At 61.4% G+C, this 15,165-nt stretch overlaps 1 protein-coding gene across 4 annotated transcripts in view; it reads right to left on the bottom strand.

The window, feature by feature from the left end:
* Nucleotides 1–107: 107 nt before the first annotated feature.
* The window catches only part of PLEKHM2 (pleckstrin homology and RUN domain containing M2), a 34,635-nt gene continuing 19,577 nt past the window's right edge, over nt 108–15,165 (bottom strand). The window contains exons 3-20 of one of the 4 annotated variants that reach the window (XM_070404162.1): nt 14,888–14,997; nt 14,242–14,341; nt 13,601–13,688; nt 12,684–12,870; nt 10,963–11,022; nt 7,798–8,023; nt 6,286–7,131; nt 5,593–5,662; nt 5,379–5,469; nt 5,031–5,095; nt 4,613–4,701; nt 3,908–4,040; nt 3,586–3,776; nt 3,052–3,117; nt 2,216–2,375; nt 1,744–1,923; nt 1,548–1,664; nt 108–1,079 (exon numbers count right to left, since the gene is read on the bottom strand). In XM_070404162.1, coding sequence (XP_070260263.1) covers nt 945–1,079; nt 1,548–1,664; nt 1,744–1,923; nt 2,216–2,375; nt 3,052–3,117; nt 3,586–3,776; nt 3,908–4,040; nt 4,613–4,701; nt 5,031–5,095; nt 5,379–5,469; nt 5,593–5,662; nt 6,286–7,131; nt 7,798–8,023; nt 10,963–11,022; nt 12,684–12,870; nt 13,601–13,688; nt 14,242–14,341; nt 14,888–14,997 — 2,914 coding nt within the window. In that variant the 3' untranslated portion in view covers nt 108–944. Of the gene's footprint in view, nt 1,080–1,547; nt 1,665–1,743; nt 1,924–2,215; nt 2,376–3,051; nt 3,118–3,585; nt 3,777–3,907; nt 4,041–4,612; nt 4,702–5,030; nt 5,096–5,378; nt 5,470–5,592; nt 5,663–6,285; nt 7,132–7,797; nt 8,024–10,962; nt 11,023–12,683; nt 12,871–13,600; nt 13,689–14,241; nt 14,342–14,874; nt 14,998–15,165 lie in introns of those variants that run through there. The other 3 variants (XM_070404161.1, XM_070404160.1, XR_011470196.1) reach the window with 3 other exon arrangements.

The following is a 15,165-nucleotide window of genomic DNA, read 5'->3' as shown; positions in this document are numbered from 1 at the left end:
GGCGGCCGATGGAACGTTGTGGAATAAAGAACGAGGGTCGAGGGGCCTGAGAAGAGGGATTGGAGGTCCCCCACCCCATCCTGGTCAGAAAGGGCCAGTGACAAGTCTTGGCAATATAACATCTATTTTATTTTAAAAAACAAAACCCAGACCCGACTCCTTCCCCAAGAGGGCCCTTGACAAGCTCTTGGGAAGAGCCTGGCTCTAGCCAAGCAGGACAGTCAGGAGGCTCCAACGTGGACCCCAGGCTGGTGGGCTCTGCCCTGCTCCATGCCCGGCTCCCTCCCCTCTGCTTCCGGTGCAAGGACACAGCCCCATTCCTAGGTCCACAGCACTGCCAGGTTCAGGGAGAGGCAAGGGCAGGGGCCCACGGACATGCAGGGCCTCCTGGCAGCCAGGGAGGGCCAGTCCCCATGGGACGGGTTAGTGAGGAGATGACATGCACTAAGACCTCAGTGTTCCGATTCCCTGCACGGCCGGGTATACGTTCAAAAATGAATGAACAGGATGGCCAGACACTCCGGGCCCCAGGGCGGCCTGAGCCTCTGCCCAGGCCAGGGAGGAAGAGGGGACCCCCCCCCATCCTTCTGCTCCCTCAGGGTCGATATTATTCCCATCGCCATCTTAAAGAGATGGTGTGGGCTGAGGCGTGGCCCTGGGAGGAGGCTGTGCAACTACAGAGCCCATAGGGCTCAGACCTCTGCCCCTGGCATTCCCAGTGCCCACCTGCTGGGCAGGTGCCCAGGGTGTTCCGCACCCACTCTAGATCACAGGGAGGGACAGACCCTGTCTCAGGCCCCGCCCGCTGGTTCTACCACCCGGGGTGGCAGTGGGCTGTGGAACGGGTGGAGGCCTGGCCCCGAGCAGCACGCCACCGCTGTGGTGACCGTGTGTGCCCCTCGCGCCTCCCTGTCCTGCCCACCAGGACACCGGCCAGCTCCGCCTCAGCACCAGGGGTCCCGGGAGGCTCTGCCGCGGCAGAGGCTGTCGCTGCGCTGCCACGCGCTGTGGATGAGGCTCAGGGCGTCCTCGAACTTCTTGTGGGAGGCCTCCTGGATGGCCTTGTGGGGGAGGTCCACCTGTGTCGGGCGGCAGGGAGCGTGAGGGCCACGGAGCCCCCGCACCAGGGCAGCCTTGTCCGCCCAGCTGAATTCTGCCCTTCAAGGTGGGATTGAAGCTGAGACCAGGTGACGGCCCCGAGCCTCCTTCCGGGGCAGGCCCAGCTCTGGGGTGGGTGCCCACCAGGCAGGTCCTGCACTCTAGCTGGCTGCGCACCTGAGTGTCCTGCTTATCTGGAATAGCTCGGCCTCAGCCCCACCGTCAGCGCTCAATTCGTGCTATTCTATTGGAACCAAGAAGGCCGGGATGGCACCAAGTCTCAGGCTCCTTGGGAGTCAGGGTTGCCCTTTGGTCCTAATGTTCGTGTCTGTCCCAGAGCTACAGGTCCGGTGCTGTCCCCAGGCCCCCAACCCCTGCCTCGGTCTGTGCCATGCAAGGCTCCTCTGTAGGGAACGGCTCGCTCCGCAGGGCCACGGGCAGCTGAGTACCTGGTAGATGGTTCTCCACCCAGAGTTCAGTGCAGACAGGAATCGGTCCAGTTCAGATGTGCAGCTCAGGTAGATGACCCAGGGTGGGAGGGGCTGCTGGCCGTCCCGGGAGAACTCCTGGGGAGAGCGGGGCCCGGTCAGCCAACACAGGGCTCCTGCGGCAGGGCCTGCCTCCAGCAACCCCCACCCGACTCACCAAGACACAGTACTCCCTGCCCGGTTCCGTGGAGACGGCGCTGATGTCGGCCAGCGCGGCTGTGCCCAGGGAGCGGAAGAAGCTGGTCTGGCAATCCTCGTGGCAGGTGAAAAGGCGGTCATCGGTGATCACCAGGCAGCAGGGGATGCAGGGGGTGGGAGGCACCCCCTGGGGGATGACCTGAGGTCATTGGCAGAGGAGCAGGAAGCCAGCTGGAGCTCCTGGGCCGGTCTCCCCATCCAGGGGCCCAGCCAGCCCTTAGCCCCGCCTCCAGAAGTCAGGCAGGCTCCGCCCACTCAGGGCTATAGGTGGGGTGGGGTGACCATGAGAGTTCCAGGGCCTGCTCCTGGGCTGTCCCTGGAGGAACCTGTCTTAATCCCCACAGGTTGCTCCATGACTGGCGTGGGTTTAGGGAAGGGACACAGAGCCGGGTGGGGAGGCCAGGTGAACGGTGGAGGCAGGAGCAGCTCACCCCTTTGGACACGGCCTGGCAGAGGTGTTGCATCCAGTCGGCCATCTCAGCCTCGCTCTCGGCGCTCAGCTCCAGGCAGGGCCGGTCAGCAAGGATGACCTGGAAGGCGTGGGGCCGATCCGTGGTGTTGGACCTCCGACAGCCACCGCACTGCTCCCCCCTGGGCCAGAGGAGGAGGGGTGAAACGGGAGCGAGGAGGCAGGGGTGGCTCAAGGCCTGTGGGTACAGGGCCTGCCCAGTCCCAGGGCGGAGGACACCAGAAGTCCAGACCCCTCTGGCTCTCAGGAGAGGCTGAGAGCTGCTGGGCAGCCCCACTCCATCCTGTGCAACGCCTTTTATGTCCATAATCAAAGGTCCTTCTAGAATCTAAACATGGCCAGGTGAGGGGTGAGAATCAGCTCTTAGCTCCGGCCTCTCAGAATCAGTGCACATCCTCATGTTCCGTTAGGGCTCACACTTCCTCCAAGTATGTGTGCATCCATCTTCCCCATCAGGGCAGGTGCTTCCCAGGGAAGGGACTGGCCCCTATCAGGCCGGGGGACTGCCTCCCCTATCAGACCAGACCCTTTCCAGGCAAGAAGCTCTTGCTTCCCTGAGAGGAGCTTTCCCTTCCCCCTCCCTGGGTCCCAGCAGTCCTCAGAGCTCAGCAGGACCCAGGGCACAGGGTCAGGGCTGCTGGATGCAGTGGGGTGAGGGGCAGGCGGAGCTGACAAGAGGGAGAGCCAGGAGCTGTCTCAGGGAGAACAGGAGCACAGGCCCCAAGCTCAGCCAGAGCCTTGACCTTCAGGCCACGATGCCAGACCCCACCTCCCCAGTCCCGTTGCCAGGACACTTACCCCATGTTCACCGAGAGCAGGGGGATGACATCGGTGCGGTCGGGGTACTGGTAGAGGATCCCGTTGCTGCAGGGACACACATGGCAGGGCTGAGGCCTGTCCCAGCTCGGGACCAGGTGGAGCCCAGATCCCGGGGACTCCCACAGGCTGGAGCCTTGAACCCAAGGCCAAGCGGCGGGGGGGGGGGGCGGGGGGGGGGGGGGGGCGGGGGGGGGGGCGCTGTGTTCTGTGGCGGGGAGGATGAAGAAAGGACTGCAGAGGGACAGCAACCTGGGAGCTCGGGGCAGCCCTGCCCAGGTCTTTGCCTGCAGCCTTCCAGGCGGGCTGCTTTGGGGTGGCCGGGGTCGGAGCCCGGGGTGGTCCCCAAGGAGGCTGGCTTTACAGAGAAGCTCTAATATCCTGTGTATGTCTCCTACGCCCTGTGGGGAGGGAGTTTCCCCGCTCGGTTCCCTTCAGTGACGGGCTGCGAAGAGCTCACAACCTGTCGACTCACAACCTCAGGGCGAGCCTGACCAGAGCTGCGGGGGCTCCCACCTGAGCACCACGAAGCAGGTCTTCCACAGCTCCTTGCCCAGGTAGGAGGTGCCCGCCTTGTAATGCAGCATGCCCTCCTTGGTGATGGCGCCCTCGGGGGGTGAGCAGTGGCAGGGGACGGGGCCCAGGGACTCGTCAGTGGGGTCCTCCCAGTGCACGAGCCCATAGAAGCGCACGGTCACAGCGGCTGCCTGGGGCGGGGGGGTGGGGGCAGTAGACAGAGCGGTGAGGTCCCGGCCAGCACCAGGGGGGGCCACTGAGAGCAAGGACACGCCCCAGGCCCAGGCCCTCGGCCCCTGCCCCCGCCTCCCCAGCTTCTTACCTCACACTTAGATTCCTGGGCCACGAACTTGGCCAGTGCCAGCTTCTCCATGGTGGCATCGGTCAGGATGCTGGGGTACGGGGGTTCCCGACAGCCTTTGATCATGGCCGACTTCAAAGAAGCCAAGAAGAACCTGCACGGGGAGTGGGGTTTGCCGTCAGAGGCACGTGCCCCCCGCCCTGCCGGGCTCACAGACACTTGGGGGAGGGATCTGGCTGGAACCAGAGCTCAGGGCAGCGGGCAGGGCAGTGATGGGGCAGCAGGCCACGGTCACCCAGTGGCAACTTAGAAAAGGCTTGCCCATTCCCAATGGCCAAGGGGCTTTGGGTTCTGATAGCAAGGGGAGACTGACAAGGGACTGCAGGAGGACTGGAACACCAGTGCCATCTGGTTGCATGCAGGCTCCGTGTGGAGGCCTGGGGGGCGCCGCGGTCCAGCAGCCAGGCTATGCTTTCTTCCTGCTGAAACTCATGTTACCCCTTCCTCTCTGCAGTCGCCTGGGTTGACCACGAATCAACCAGTCGGCATGTCTGTCTATTTCCTTCCCTCTCTGACCAGACCGCAGGATCCAGAGGGAATATACCTCTGTCCCCACTTCTTCCTATGCCACTTCCCACCCTCCACCCGAGGGCGGGAGTCCAGGGCACGGCCACCTTAGTGGCCGAGGCTGATCCTCCAGCTCCGCGGAGGGTGGGTGTCACTCACTCAGCCAGAGCCGCGTCGGCAGTGTCCAGCAGAAACTGCTTCCTGCGGTTGGTGCACACCAGCCTCACCGCCTGCTGGTCCAAGCCCACCTGCCAGAGACCACACCTCCCATGCATACAGGCCTGGCCGCTGCCAGAAGAGCAGCCACAGCCAGACTGAGGGCCAGGCTGGGGGGCGGGGAGGACGTGCACCCTGGGGTCGCCACGAGGTAAAGCTCCGGAGGCCTGGGACCCTGGCCCGAGTTAGGGAGGGACGGACAGAAAGGCACCCTCAAGCTCGGCTCCCACCCCCAGCACCATGGACAGAAGCTGCTCGGAGAGAGGAGCTGGCGCCCAACCCCGGGGCTGAGGCAGGGGCGTGCTCTGCTCTGTGTATGGCTGGACCTACAGCAAACAGCAGCTGCGGAGCCTGGACTCACCGACACGTAGTCAAGCTCATTGTACGAGACGGCCTCTTCCACCAGGTATGGCTTCTCTGTGGCCCCTGAGAGGAAATGCCAATGCTTATTACCCACAGCGGCCTCTCTTCCCTCCCCTGCCCGTCTTCTAAGACCTGGCCCCTCTCTCCAGGAGACCCGCCTGGGCCCCGGGATCTGAAATGATGGAGGATGACATGGGTGCGGATGGAGAGGAGGCCCGGGCTCATGTCTTGGGGCTGCTGGGCCTGCTGGCAACACCTCCCGTGGAGTGTATCTTCATCACCACACGCCAGGCAGCTGAGGGACACCCGGGGTGTGGGGGGCTTCGGGAAGGGGGGCGGCAGGTACCTTTCCGGAGCAGGTAGACGTAGCAGTCGGTGAGCAGCACGTACAGCAGCTGCAGGGTGCCCTCCATGTGCCCCGTGCTCATCCGGATCATCTGCGGGTGAAGCAGAAACCGGTCAGGCACGGTGGCTCCTGCCCGCCAGCCCCGGGCAGTGCGCTTCCCCTTCTGACTGCTCGGTGGCCCACCCCGCCCTGCCCGGGCTGTGCTGGGACTTACTTTGAAGAGCTGCTCTTCGTTTTCTCGAAACACGTGGATCATCAGCAGGAGTAAGTGATTGTTGTCTACTCTGTGAGAGGGACAAGTGTGGGGAGGGCGCGGTGTCAGGCTGGGGCAGGGGCAGGAGAGGTGAAACAGGCACAGAGAGGAGATACATGCACAGAGAGGTGGCACAGGCACCCAGAGGCGGTGCGGGCACCCAGAGGGCGTAGAGGCACCCAGAGGCGGTACAGGTACCAACAGGGCGTAGAGGCACCCAGAGGTGGTGCAGGTATCAGAGGTCACAGAGGCACCCAGAGGGCATAGAGGCACCCAGAGGTGGTGTAGGTATCAGAGGGCATAGAGGCACCCAGAGGCGGTACAAGTACCAATAGGGCATAGAGGCACCCACAGGTGGTGTAGGTACCAAAAGGGCATAGAGGCACCCAGAGGGCATAGAGGCACCCAGAGGTGGTGCAGGTATCAGAGGGCGTAGAGGCACCCAGAGGCGGTGCCCCCAGAGGCGGTGCAGCTGTCATGGCTCTGCCCCCAACCAGGAGCCAAATGAAGGAGGGGAGGACCATACCCCTCCTACCTAACAGCCCAGGCTGGGTCTCCTGGGCGTTGTGCTTATTAGTTACTGGGAGGACAGACCCTGGGCCCCTGCTTCAAGGACTGGGAGTGTCTCTCACCAGCGCACACAGCCTTGCTCACCTGAACTCCGCCGAGTGGGACATCTCAGAAGGGCTCCCCTGCCCCTCCTCCACCCCAGAGTCCTCCGCGCTGCTCAGACAGGGGCTGGGCTGGTCTCGCTTGAGCTGGCAAAGAGCCTCCTGGGTCCCGGACTCCGGCTCAGGCCCAGGCCCCTCCTTGACGGGGGGCACCTGGGTCTCCGGTGCCCGGGTCTCTGGCTCCTGAGCCTCCCCCAGGGTGGCCCCTAGGGGCGGAGGCGCCTGTCCCTCTCCTCCTCCTCCTCCCTCTTCTTCTTGGCCAGCAGCCGCAGGGCCACCAGGAACATGCAGCGGTTGGCTAGGCCCTGTAGGGTCATGGTGGCCACCACCTGATGTAACAGTGCTTGGACTCTCGACGGTAAAGCGGTAGAAGTCCATTGGGGCCGGAAGCCCCTCACTAAAGTCACAAAACGGCGGTCTCTCCGGGGTGTCCCCCGGAGAGCCGGTCCGAAAGGGCTGGTCTGGGGGCTCGCCGTGGGAGCACCAGGTGCGAGGGTCCAGCTGCCCGTTGAGCTGGTCGATGACTTTACTCAGGGGCTGCCCCACGCGCTCCATAGAGGTGTCCTTCATTTCAGGGATGAGCAGGCCCATCTGGCTGGGCTCTGAGCGCTCGCTGCTCTCAGCGGCGCTGCTGGGCCCCTCTCCCTTCTCCTGGGGGGAAGCCAAGGTGATGTCTGGTGAGCCCCGCCCAAGGCCTGGGCTGCTGACCCGGCTGTCGCCATCCCCCCTCCTGGCACCCGTGTGCTGGGCGGAGGCTGGGCGAAGTGGACTAGCTTCCTCATCTGATCTGGTCTTCTTCTTCTTGCCAGTTTTCTTTTTCTTGGTGACCCTGGGAGAGAGGCGAGGGGAGAAATTAGCCTCTGAGCACCAGGCACTCAGGGACATGGATGGGTGGGGCCAAAAGAGGTGATCCTGGGTGTGTGACCTCTGAGGGCATGGCCAGAGCTTCAGTGGTCCCGGGCAGTGCTGGGTGCAGGGTCCTGGCTGGGGGCAGCAGCGGCTGGGCCCCTGAGGTCTCCCCCATGGCTGGCAGAGGCAGGGACCAGCCCGAGGAGGCACAGATGGCAGCAGCCAGAGGCCCCTGAGCAGGTCCTGCAGTGCAGCTAGCTGCGTTCTAGGGAACAACAGGCCACGGTTGGTCAGGCCAATGGTCCCTCTACTCAGCCCTTCCCTTAGGACGTGGGCCATGGCCCCTGCGCTGGCCTCACTTCCCATCACGGATAATTCAACTAGAAATGGACTCAAAGTCTTTGGGCTCAAACTCCTGGCACCCACTCTTCGGTCCCACGTTGGCTGCCGTGGGCCTGGCTAAGGGACCCCGGGTCTGAGCGGCTCAAGCTGCTCTGGACGCGGACCAGCCAGTGCCTCTGTCTTCCAGGCCAGCTATTCCTCTTGCTCAAGGCACCAGCAAGGGAAGAGGGGGTACTTTGCCTCCAGGAAGACGCCCAACTGCCTGCCTGGACTGAAGAGGGATGCTCACCCCCTCACCACTGACCTGATGACCTCGAGCTCCGTGCTGGCGTCCAGCAGCTCCGGGGGGTGCGGCTCCTTCCCCTGAGAGGCGGTGTGCACAGGGGTGGTGTCAGAGGAGGAGACGGCCTCTGCCTGGTCCTCATTGAAGGGGTTGTGGCGCTGGGTGGGACTCTTGGTGGAAGCCTTGCTGCTGGTCAGGTCGGAGGCAGTGGAGCGGGGCCCACTGACAGTGTCTGTGAGGTCCCCATCTGCGAGGAGGAAGAGCAGCAAGCAGGACACCGCCCGTCAGACACCCTCTGGGGCCCCCAAAGCAGCCTGGGCAAATTCCTCCCAGGGAAATCTGATGGGGTGGCCCCGTTTCAAGCGTAGAAGCCCAGACCCAACAGGACACGGGATCTGTGCTTTCAGGGCAACTTAGAGGGACCACCATCACCACCACCACCACCAGCAGCAGCAGCAGCAGCAGGAGCCCTTGAGAGTCATGGCAACGTGGCCAATTGGAGGTAAGAGCTCCAAGCTGAAGCCCCCGGGTGGTGACCTCGGTGCCCGCAGAGGAGCGGGCCGCACCCCTCTCAGTTTAACCCTCCCTCAGCGGAGGCTGGAGGGGTGCCCGCAAGGCACTGGGAGGACTGAGATACCCCAAGTCCTCTGAGGGTCCCCCACAGAGGCAGATAAGAAGGAACAAAAGAGAGGACAGAGATCAGAGAAAATGCGGGTGCAGAGTGAAGGGCAAAGGCCGAGGGGTGAGGAGCAGGGGGAAGGGCAGAGAGAAGGAGCCAGAGCACAGGAGGGAGGAGATGTGAAGGGGACAAGAAACGTGTGCCGCGTGGCTGCCCACAGATGCCTCGTGGGCCCTTCAGTGGCTGCCTCTCTCCCTGACGACCCACATGCTCCAGGGGCAGGACCAGGGGCCCCATAAGGGGGGTGCTGAGAACTCGCTTTCACTCCAGCCTCAGCTTGCATACGGGTCCACTGTCACCCACCTCCGCCCGGGGAGAAGACGGGTGGGGATGCTGCTGCCCCTCCAGAGCGGACCTGGCATACCCCCCCCCCCCCCCCATCCATCCGGGTCACCAGAACAGGACACGGAGAGGAGAAGCACACGGGACATTTATCTGGTGGCAGATGGGAGCTGCCCAAGCAGAGGCCGAGGCCCGGCTGGTGGAACAGCCTGGGTGAAGGTTAATGGCAGGGGACACAGGCCGTTCACGCCCCATTAGCCACCTTGTACAAGGTGTACTGGCCATTATCTGCCCTGGAGACGGGCAAGCATGCTGCCCACCCTCAGCCTCACCCAAAGGGCCTGGTGGCCGTCAGCTTCCTAGCGGACCTCGGGACCGCTGGCGGCTGCCTGCTGACACAGCACGCCATCCGTATTTTTCAAAAAGTACATTGTCTTTTAATATAAGGGCAAAGGAGGCAGCTAAAAGCAATTGCCAGCCCTGCCAGAAAAAAACACCAGCAACAGCCTGGCAGGTGGGGCTCACCGGTTGACCACTGACCCATGAACCAGGAGGTCACGGCTGGATTCACGGTCAGGGCACATGCCTGGGTTGTGGCTTGATCCCCAGTAGGGGGTGTGCAGGAGGAAGCTGATCAGTGATTCTCTCTCATCATTGATGTTTCTCTCCCCATCCATGAAATCAGTAAAAATATATTAAAAACCTCAAAACCACCAGCAATAGATGAGACTTTCTCCTGACGTCCTGGGACCACAGCGCCCTAGTTCTCAATGCAGAAAACCTTGCCCTTCGGTCTCAGAGAAGGTTCCTGCAAAGCCCTGAGTCTTGTCCCAGGCCTGGGGACCTGCAGCTGCTCCTGGGAGGAGCCCAAGAGGTGAGCGAGTGGACCACCGGACGTGGTGGGTGTCAAGGCTGGGGTACCTCCAATCCTGTAAATGAGCCAAGGACCATGGGACAGCCGCCCAGTCCCCACCCCGGGGCCCACAGGGTGCTCTGCAGGGCCCTGCTCGTCAAGCATTGCAACAGGCAACAAGTAGCGGGTCAGGAGGGTTAGCGGTTAGAACCAGAGGGGAAATATTGATGCCCAGCGAGCCTACTGCAAGGAGAGAGGCTGAGAGGACAGACAGGTGCTGTCAGGATGGAATTCTGGACTTCACGCTACTCTTAGCTGCGAGGTGGGACTCTGATGCTACGCTCCTGGCCAGATGGCGGAATTTATTTTTCCCGGTGTCATCTTATTTCCCTCGGACTTCAGCGGTTTCATCTGCATGTTACTGGGGCAAAGGTCATCTGTCATCCATTACTCAGAGATCACCGCTCTCATAATGAGGAGCCAGCTCTGGAGCAGTGGGAGGGCGCCTGTCCCTCCCCTTCAGAGGCTGCCCCCACCTCACCCTGGATGGAAGTGACCTACAGGGCAAGGGGCCTCTAACACGGGGCCTGGTTATGGCCTCAGATTTAAAGAGGACACGTTAATGTCAGGAACATGCCCTGTGCTCTGAGCAATCACGGAACTGAACGTAAAGAATAGCTTCACAAACTCTCACAAGCCCAGAAGTGGGGGCCCCCTCCCCGCCCAGCAGGAAAATGCCTGAGTATTACTGCCACCTAGTGGACACGGTGGGAGGGTGGGCTGAGTGAGTGTATTTTAATCTGCCTTGAAATTTAAGAGAATCTCTCCATCGGAAGGTTCACCTGTACGATATGTGGGCAATTTCCCTCAATCTCCTTCAAAAATGTCCGAGAGGAAGCCATTAAGAATGGACTGAAGGAATCAAGCCTCTGCCTTTGCTTCTTGATGCTTCTGACACAGGAATGCGTCTGACCTACAGGAATTACAACCCACACGCTCCAAGGCATCTCTTTCTAGAACGAATCTGCACTCGCTGGATCAAGCCCCAGTGCGTGCCCAAGGCCGGCAGTTCCCCAGGCACATCCCGTGCATGGAGTGGCACCGGAGGCGGGAAGGGAGATCTGTGTGTCCCTGAAGCAGTCACCCAGTGACTCCACAAGGCCACTGCGTCAGCCCGCAGGCAGGAATCCTGCCCTGGGAGGAGGCGTTGGCCTGGGGCTAGAGGTGGAGCTCTCTGCCTGCAGAATTCCATCTATCAGGACACCAGGCTGGGCTTTAGTACGATCATTGACATGATTATAAGTATCGAGCTGATTTTGAGTCATGCAGCAAGCTTGGCATGGAAACGAGGGTAAGAGCGGACTCTGCCCACCTTCCCAGTCTGTGCTGGGTACAGACGGCACTGCTGGAAACACATCTCCAAAATCATAATCTACAAAAACGGGGACAAAACTGACCATTAGAAACAGGAAGTGGAAGGACAGGGTGGGTGGGGGCAACAGGGCGGGGACATGGGAGAAAACAAGAGGAAAAGTTAGACTTTCTACATTTTATCTCACAGCCAACCTCAGGGGACTCACTCGGACCCCAGTGGCCTCTGACCGGCGGGGAGGACGTCGGGAGCCGGGAACCTGGTTCCAGCAGAGAAGGCGGCCCACGTGCTCCTGACCGTCTGTTCTGTCCTGAGCCTTCCTTCCCTCCGCACCAGCAGCTGAGACAAGGGGGGCTGCTCCTTTGGGGCGCCCCTCTGCCTTCTCTGAGGCAGCCCGTGAACCCGCACTCCGTCCACTTGTACAAGGAGCAATGCAAGTCTTGCTAACAGCAAGTCAGCCAGTAGCTGCCCTCTCCCTGGGCACGCATGGCTCATGGCACAATTAGAAATAAAGAAAAAGGTCAAGGCCTCAATGCTGATGCAATTCTAGGGAGCCCCAGGGGCTGAATGTGGGCTTGGATCCCCCTCCCTGGGGGTGAGGAAACAGCCAGTTTTATAAATGAACACAGCCCAGCCAGCGGGGCTCAGTGGTTGAGCATCAACCTATGAACCAGGAGGTCACGGTTCAATCCACGGTCAGGGCACATGCCCGGGTTGCGGACTCGATCCCCAGTGAGGGGCAATGCATCTCTCTCATCATTGTTGTTTTTTTCTCTCTCTCCCTTCCTCTCTGAAATCAGTAAAAATATACTTTTTAAAAATAAATAAATAAATAATACATGAACACGGAGGCCCAAGGCTTGAAAGGAGTCAGGCTGTTTCGGTAAAGCTTTTGGATCAAGACAACACAATGACCTCCAGATGTGGTGGCCTTCCTTTTCAGTCTCTGATGCGATGGGTGCAGTCCTCGCGGACACACTAACAAGTGCGGGAGGGACTCATGAGAAATGCTGGCAGGTTTCCCCAAGCTTTGCATCCACCTGGCTTTCTTCTCTCTCCAGTGGTTCCTTAGCCTCTTTCTGCCTAAAATCTGGGGCGGGCGCCCTCACCCCTGCGATGAGAGGAAGTCTCCTGGTCACACGCTAATCCCTCCTCACTCGGGAAAACTGCCCGGGGCCTGGGGCTACAGCCTTCTAGAAAAGGGTCTCACAGCCGAAACCCGTTTGGCTCAGTGGATAGAGCGTCGGCCTGCGGACTGAAGGGTCCCGGGTTCGATTCTGGTCAAGGGCATGTACCTGGCTTGTGGGCACATCCCCAGTGCGGGGTGTGCAGGAGGCAGCTAATCGATGTTTCTCTCCCATCGATGTTTCTGACTATCTATCTCTCTCCCTTCCTCTCTGTGAAAAATCAATAAAATATATTAAAAAAAAAAAAAAAAAGAATCCTAAAAAAAGAAAAAAAAAAGAAAAGGGTCTCACATCCCCAAGATCGGTCCCAAGATTGCTTCACTTTTTGTCTCCAGAGTCACTTTCTTAGCCTCCACAGAGGCTTGGAAGAAACGAGGACCTGAGAGACGCTGACCCTGTTTAACTTTCACTTCAGCCACTGGACCAGGACTAGGGACCAGGAGGAGCCGAGAGAGATGCCGACCTGCCGGGCACAAGGGGCTCTAGAATTGGTTTTAGCGCGGAGGCCTGGCTCCTGTCTGCCCGGCCACCTACCCTCACTGGACGGGGCGATGGCACTGTCGTCCCACTCCAGGTTGGTGGAGGTGACGGAGTTGAAGGAGTTGAGGGACAGGCTGTCGGAGCCGTGGGCCGAGCTGGGAAGGCGGTCCTCGAAGTCCAGCAGGTGCTGAGGCTTGTAGTAGTCGGGCATGTAGGGGGCCAGGTCTAAGTAGGGGGCGTCCTGAGGCGAGAGGAGAAAGGCAGGTCTGGGGCCGGGTTCTCGAGCCACGGGCCTGCCTGTCACACCCTCCCCGTGCTAGCTTTTCTCTGGGAAACCAATGGGCTTAAGGTACTAACTGCAGAAACGAACTGCTAACCAGTGATGTGATGGGTATGGCACTGAGAGCTGGACCTGAGGCCCACAGAGAGGACAGGACCAGCGAGGCCTCTAGTCCGTCTCTGACCTCTCACTACTCGAATTGCTCGTTTCCCCTAATTCCTCCTCCTCTTCGGTCTGTGCCGACCGGGCAGGGACCCAGGAAGGGGACTGGATTCGGCCGGGGCAGCTGCGTCCGAGGCGCCATGGGCCCCTTCGGCTCAATCTGGGCCGGCACCGAACATCTCTAGTGTGTGAATGTAGGAGAGAGGCCGGAAGCCGGAGCCGGTGGCCATTCCAGGACCCCAGGAGGCATAGGGATGCGTTGGCCTTGTCCCCCTCAAACACTCATGTCCTAACCATCCAGGCAGCGTGGCTCTTCTCCCAGGAGGAACAGAGATGGAAGGATATCTGGCCTCAGGCCAAGAGAGAATCACACCCTTCCTCTCACTCCAAGTGCAGACCTGACCCACCCCCACCTGCATAAACACGGTGTAGCTCAGGCCCGGTCACACCTGGAGACTCCCCAGATTGGATACCACGTGCCCACCGCCCACTCCTCTGCCCTGAGAGCCGGAGAGCCACGGGGTCTCACCAGGTCCAGGTCGAAGCGGATGAACTCCAGCCCAGACACCAAGGTCAGGAAGAGAGTCAGGTGGTCGTGGCTGCAGACCAGGGCATTCCTGTGAGGCACGGAGGGGACGGTGGTGGCGCTGGGCTGCTGTCCAGCTCGCCCTCCCTCGCCAACAAGCCCGCTGTATTGAAATGTGACATGTGACACCCCCTCCCTGAGGGCACCCGGCTGGAGGCAGCTTCACCCACCCCTTCCCAGCCTCTCCTCCTGGGTTTGGGCCATACAGCAAGTTCCCGCCAGTGTCTTCAGATCCGGGGCCTGTGGCATAAGGCCCAGCTGGCTCGCAGCAGCTGCTATAAATACTCTGATCCTGCAGCAACCCCAGCAAAGGTTGCACATTCTAGTCCGGTCTGAGGCCCGGGGAGAGGATCAGGCGGAGGCAGAGCTCCAAACACAGGAGCCCAGCCAGAGCCCCAGAGCTCCTGGCACAAGCCGCACAGGCCCGGGCTCAGAGGCCCCTGTGGCCAGCACTGACGTGCCCTTAGCAGGCAGTGCCAGGCCGGGCCTCTGAGGGGGCATACCACGGTGTCTGCATGTGGCAAGAGCCTGTGGGACGAGGCGCCAGGGCAGCTCGGGGGCTGCGGGACCGACCCGGCACTCACTTGACGTAGTACTTGTGCAGCAGGCCCAGGTTCTCCTGGAACAGCCGCAGGTAGCTCTCCAGGGAGTTCTCGTTGAGGGCCAGGTACAGCCAGGCCCGGCCTGCAAACAAGGGCAGGAGTCACTGGGAGGAAGGTCTGCCAGGGCGCAGTGCGTGTGCCAGGCATGGGCAGGGAGGAGAGACAGCGCGGGGGAGGGGACCACGCACGCCAACAGCCTCGCCTCCTCCTGGAGGGCCACGACCCTGAAATCTTTATTTTCCCCGTGAGCCCCTAGCTTGTGGCTGCCCAGGAAGCTGGACAAAGAGGGCAGATTTTAAACTCCAGGGGGTTGATAAGGGCAAGGATTCTGCACGACCCTGCAGGCCAACACTGATCCTCACTCAGGGAGGGAAGCGAGACACATTATGTGCTCGGATGGGATTCTCTTCAGTATCCCACTCTCCTTCACCCCGCCCTCGATGCTCCCACAGACTGCCGTTCGCAGGGAGGAGGGGGCTCTGGAGGGCACTGGCATTGGGGGCCCCACTGCCTCTGGACATCACACGGTAACTGGCTTCCTGGGCGACCAGGAGGCCGCACCTAAGCCCCGAGCCACCCACAGGGAGAGCGGAGCTGGCCCTTCCCAGCATCCACCTGCACTACTCACTGCGCCCCAGGTTGGTGGCCACGTGCTGCAGCACCTCGATCTGCTTGATGGCCTCTCTCCGGGTGAAGTGCACCACGAGCACCCAGTAGCCAGAGGAGAGGTCCTGCAGCCTGAGGAGAGGACAGGAGCTGCTGTCCCTGGGCAGGGCTCCCGGGGAAGGTGCCGTCAGCGGGCCCACCAGCTGCGTCAGTCGTGAGCTCAAGGCCAAGAGCCATGGCTTCCCGGCGGGGCCCACAGACAACGTGCCTCCCCATTCCACCTACTCCTTCTCTCCCCCT

This window comes from Myotis yumanensis, unplaced genomic scaffold (genome assembly GCF_028538775.1).
Source record: "Myotis yumanensis isolate MYYU_CA2020_CCGP unplaced genomic scaffold, mMyoYum1.0.hap1 SCAF_2, whole genome shotgun sequence".
In the NCBI taxonomy this organism is placed as follows: Eukaryota; Metazoa; Chordata; class Mammalia; order Chiroptera; family Vespertilionidae; genus Myotis; species Myotis yumanensis.
The sequence above is the reverse complement of the archived record's forward strand: the minus strand, read 5'-3'. Positions and strand labels throughout refer to the sequence as shown.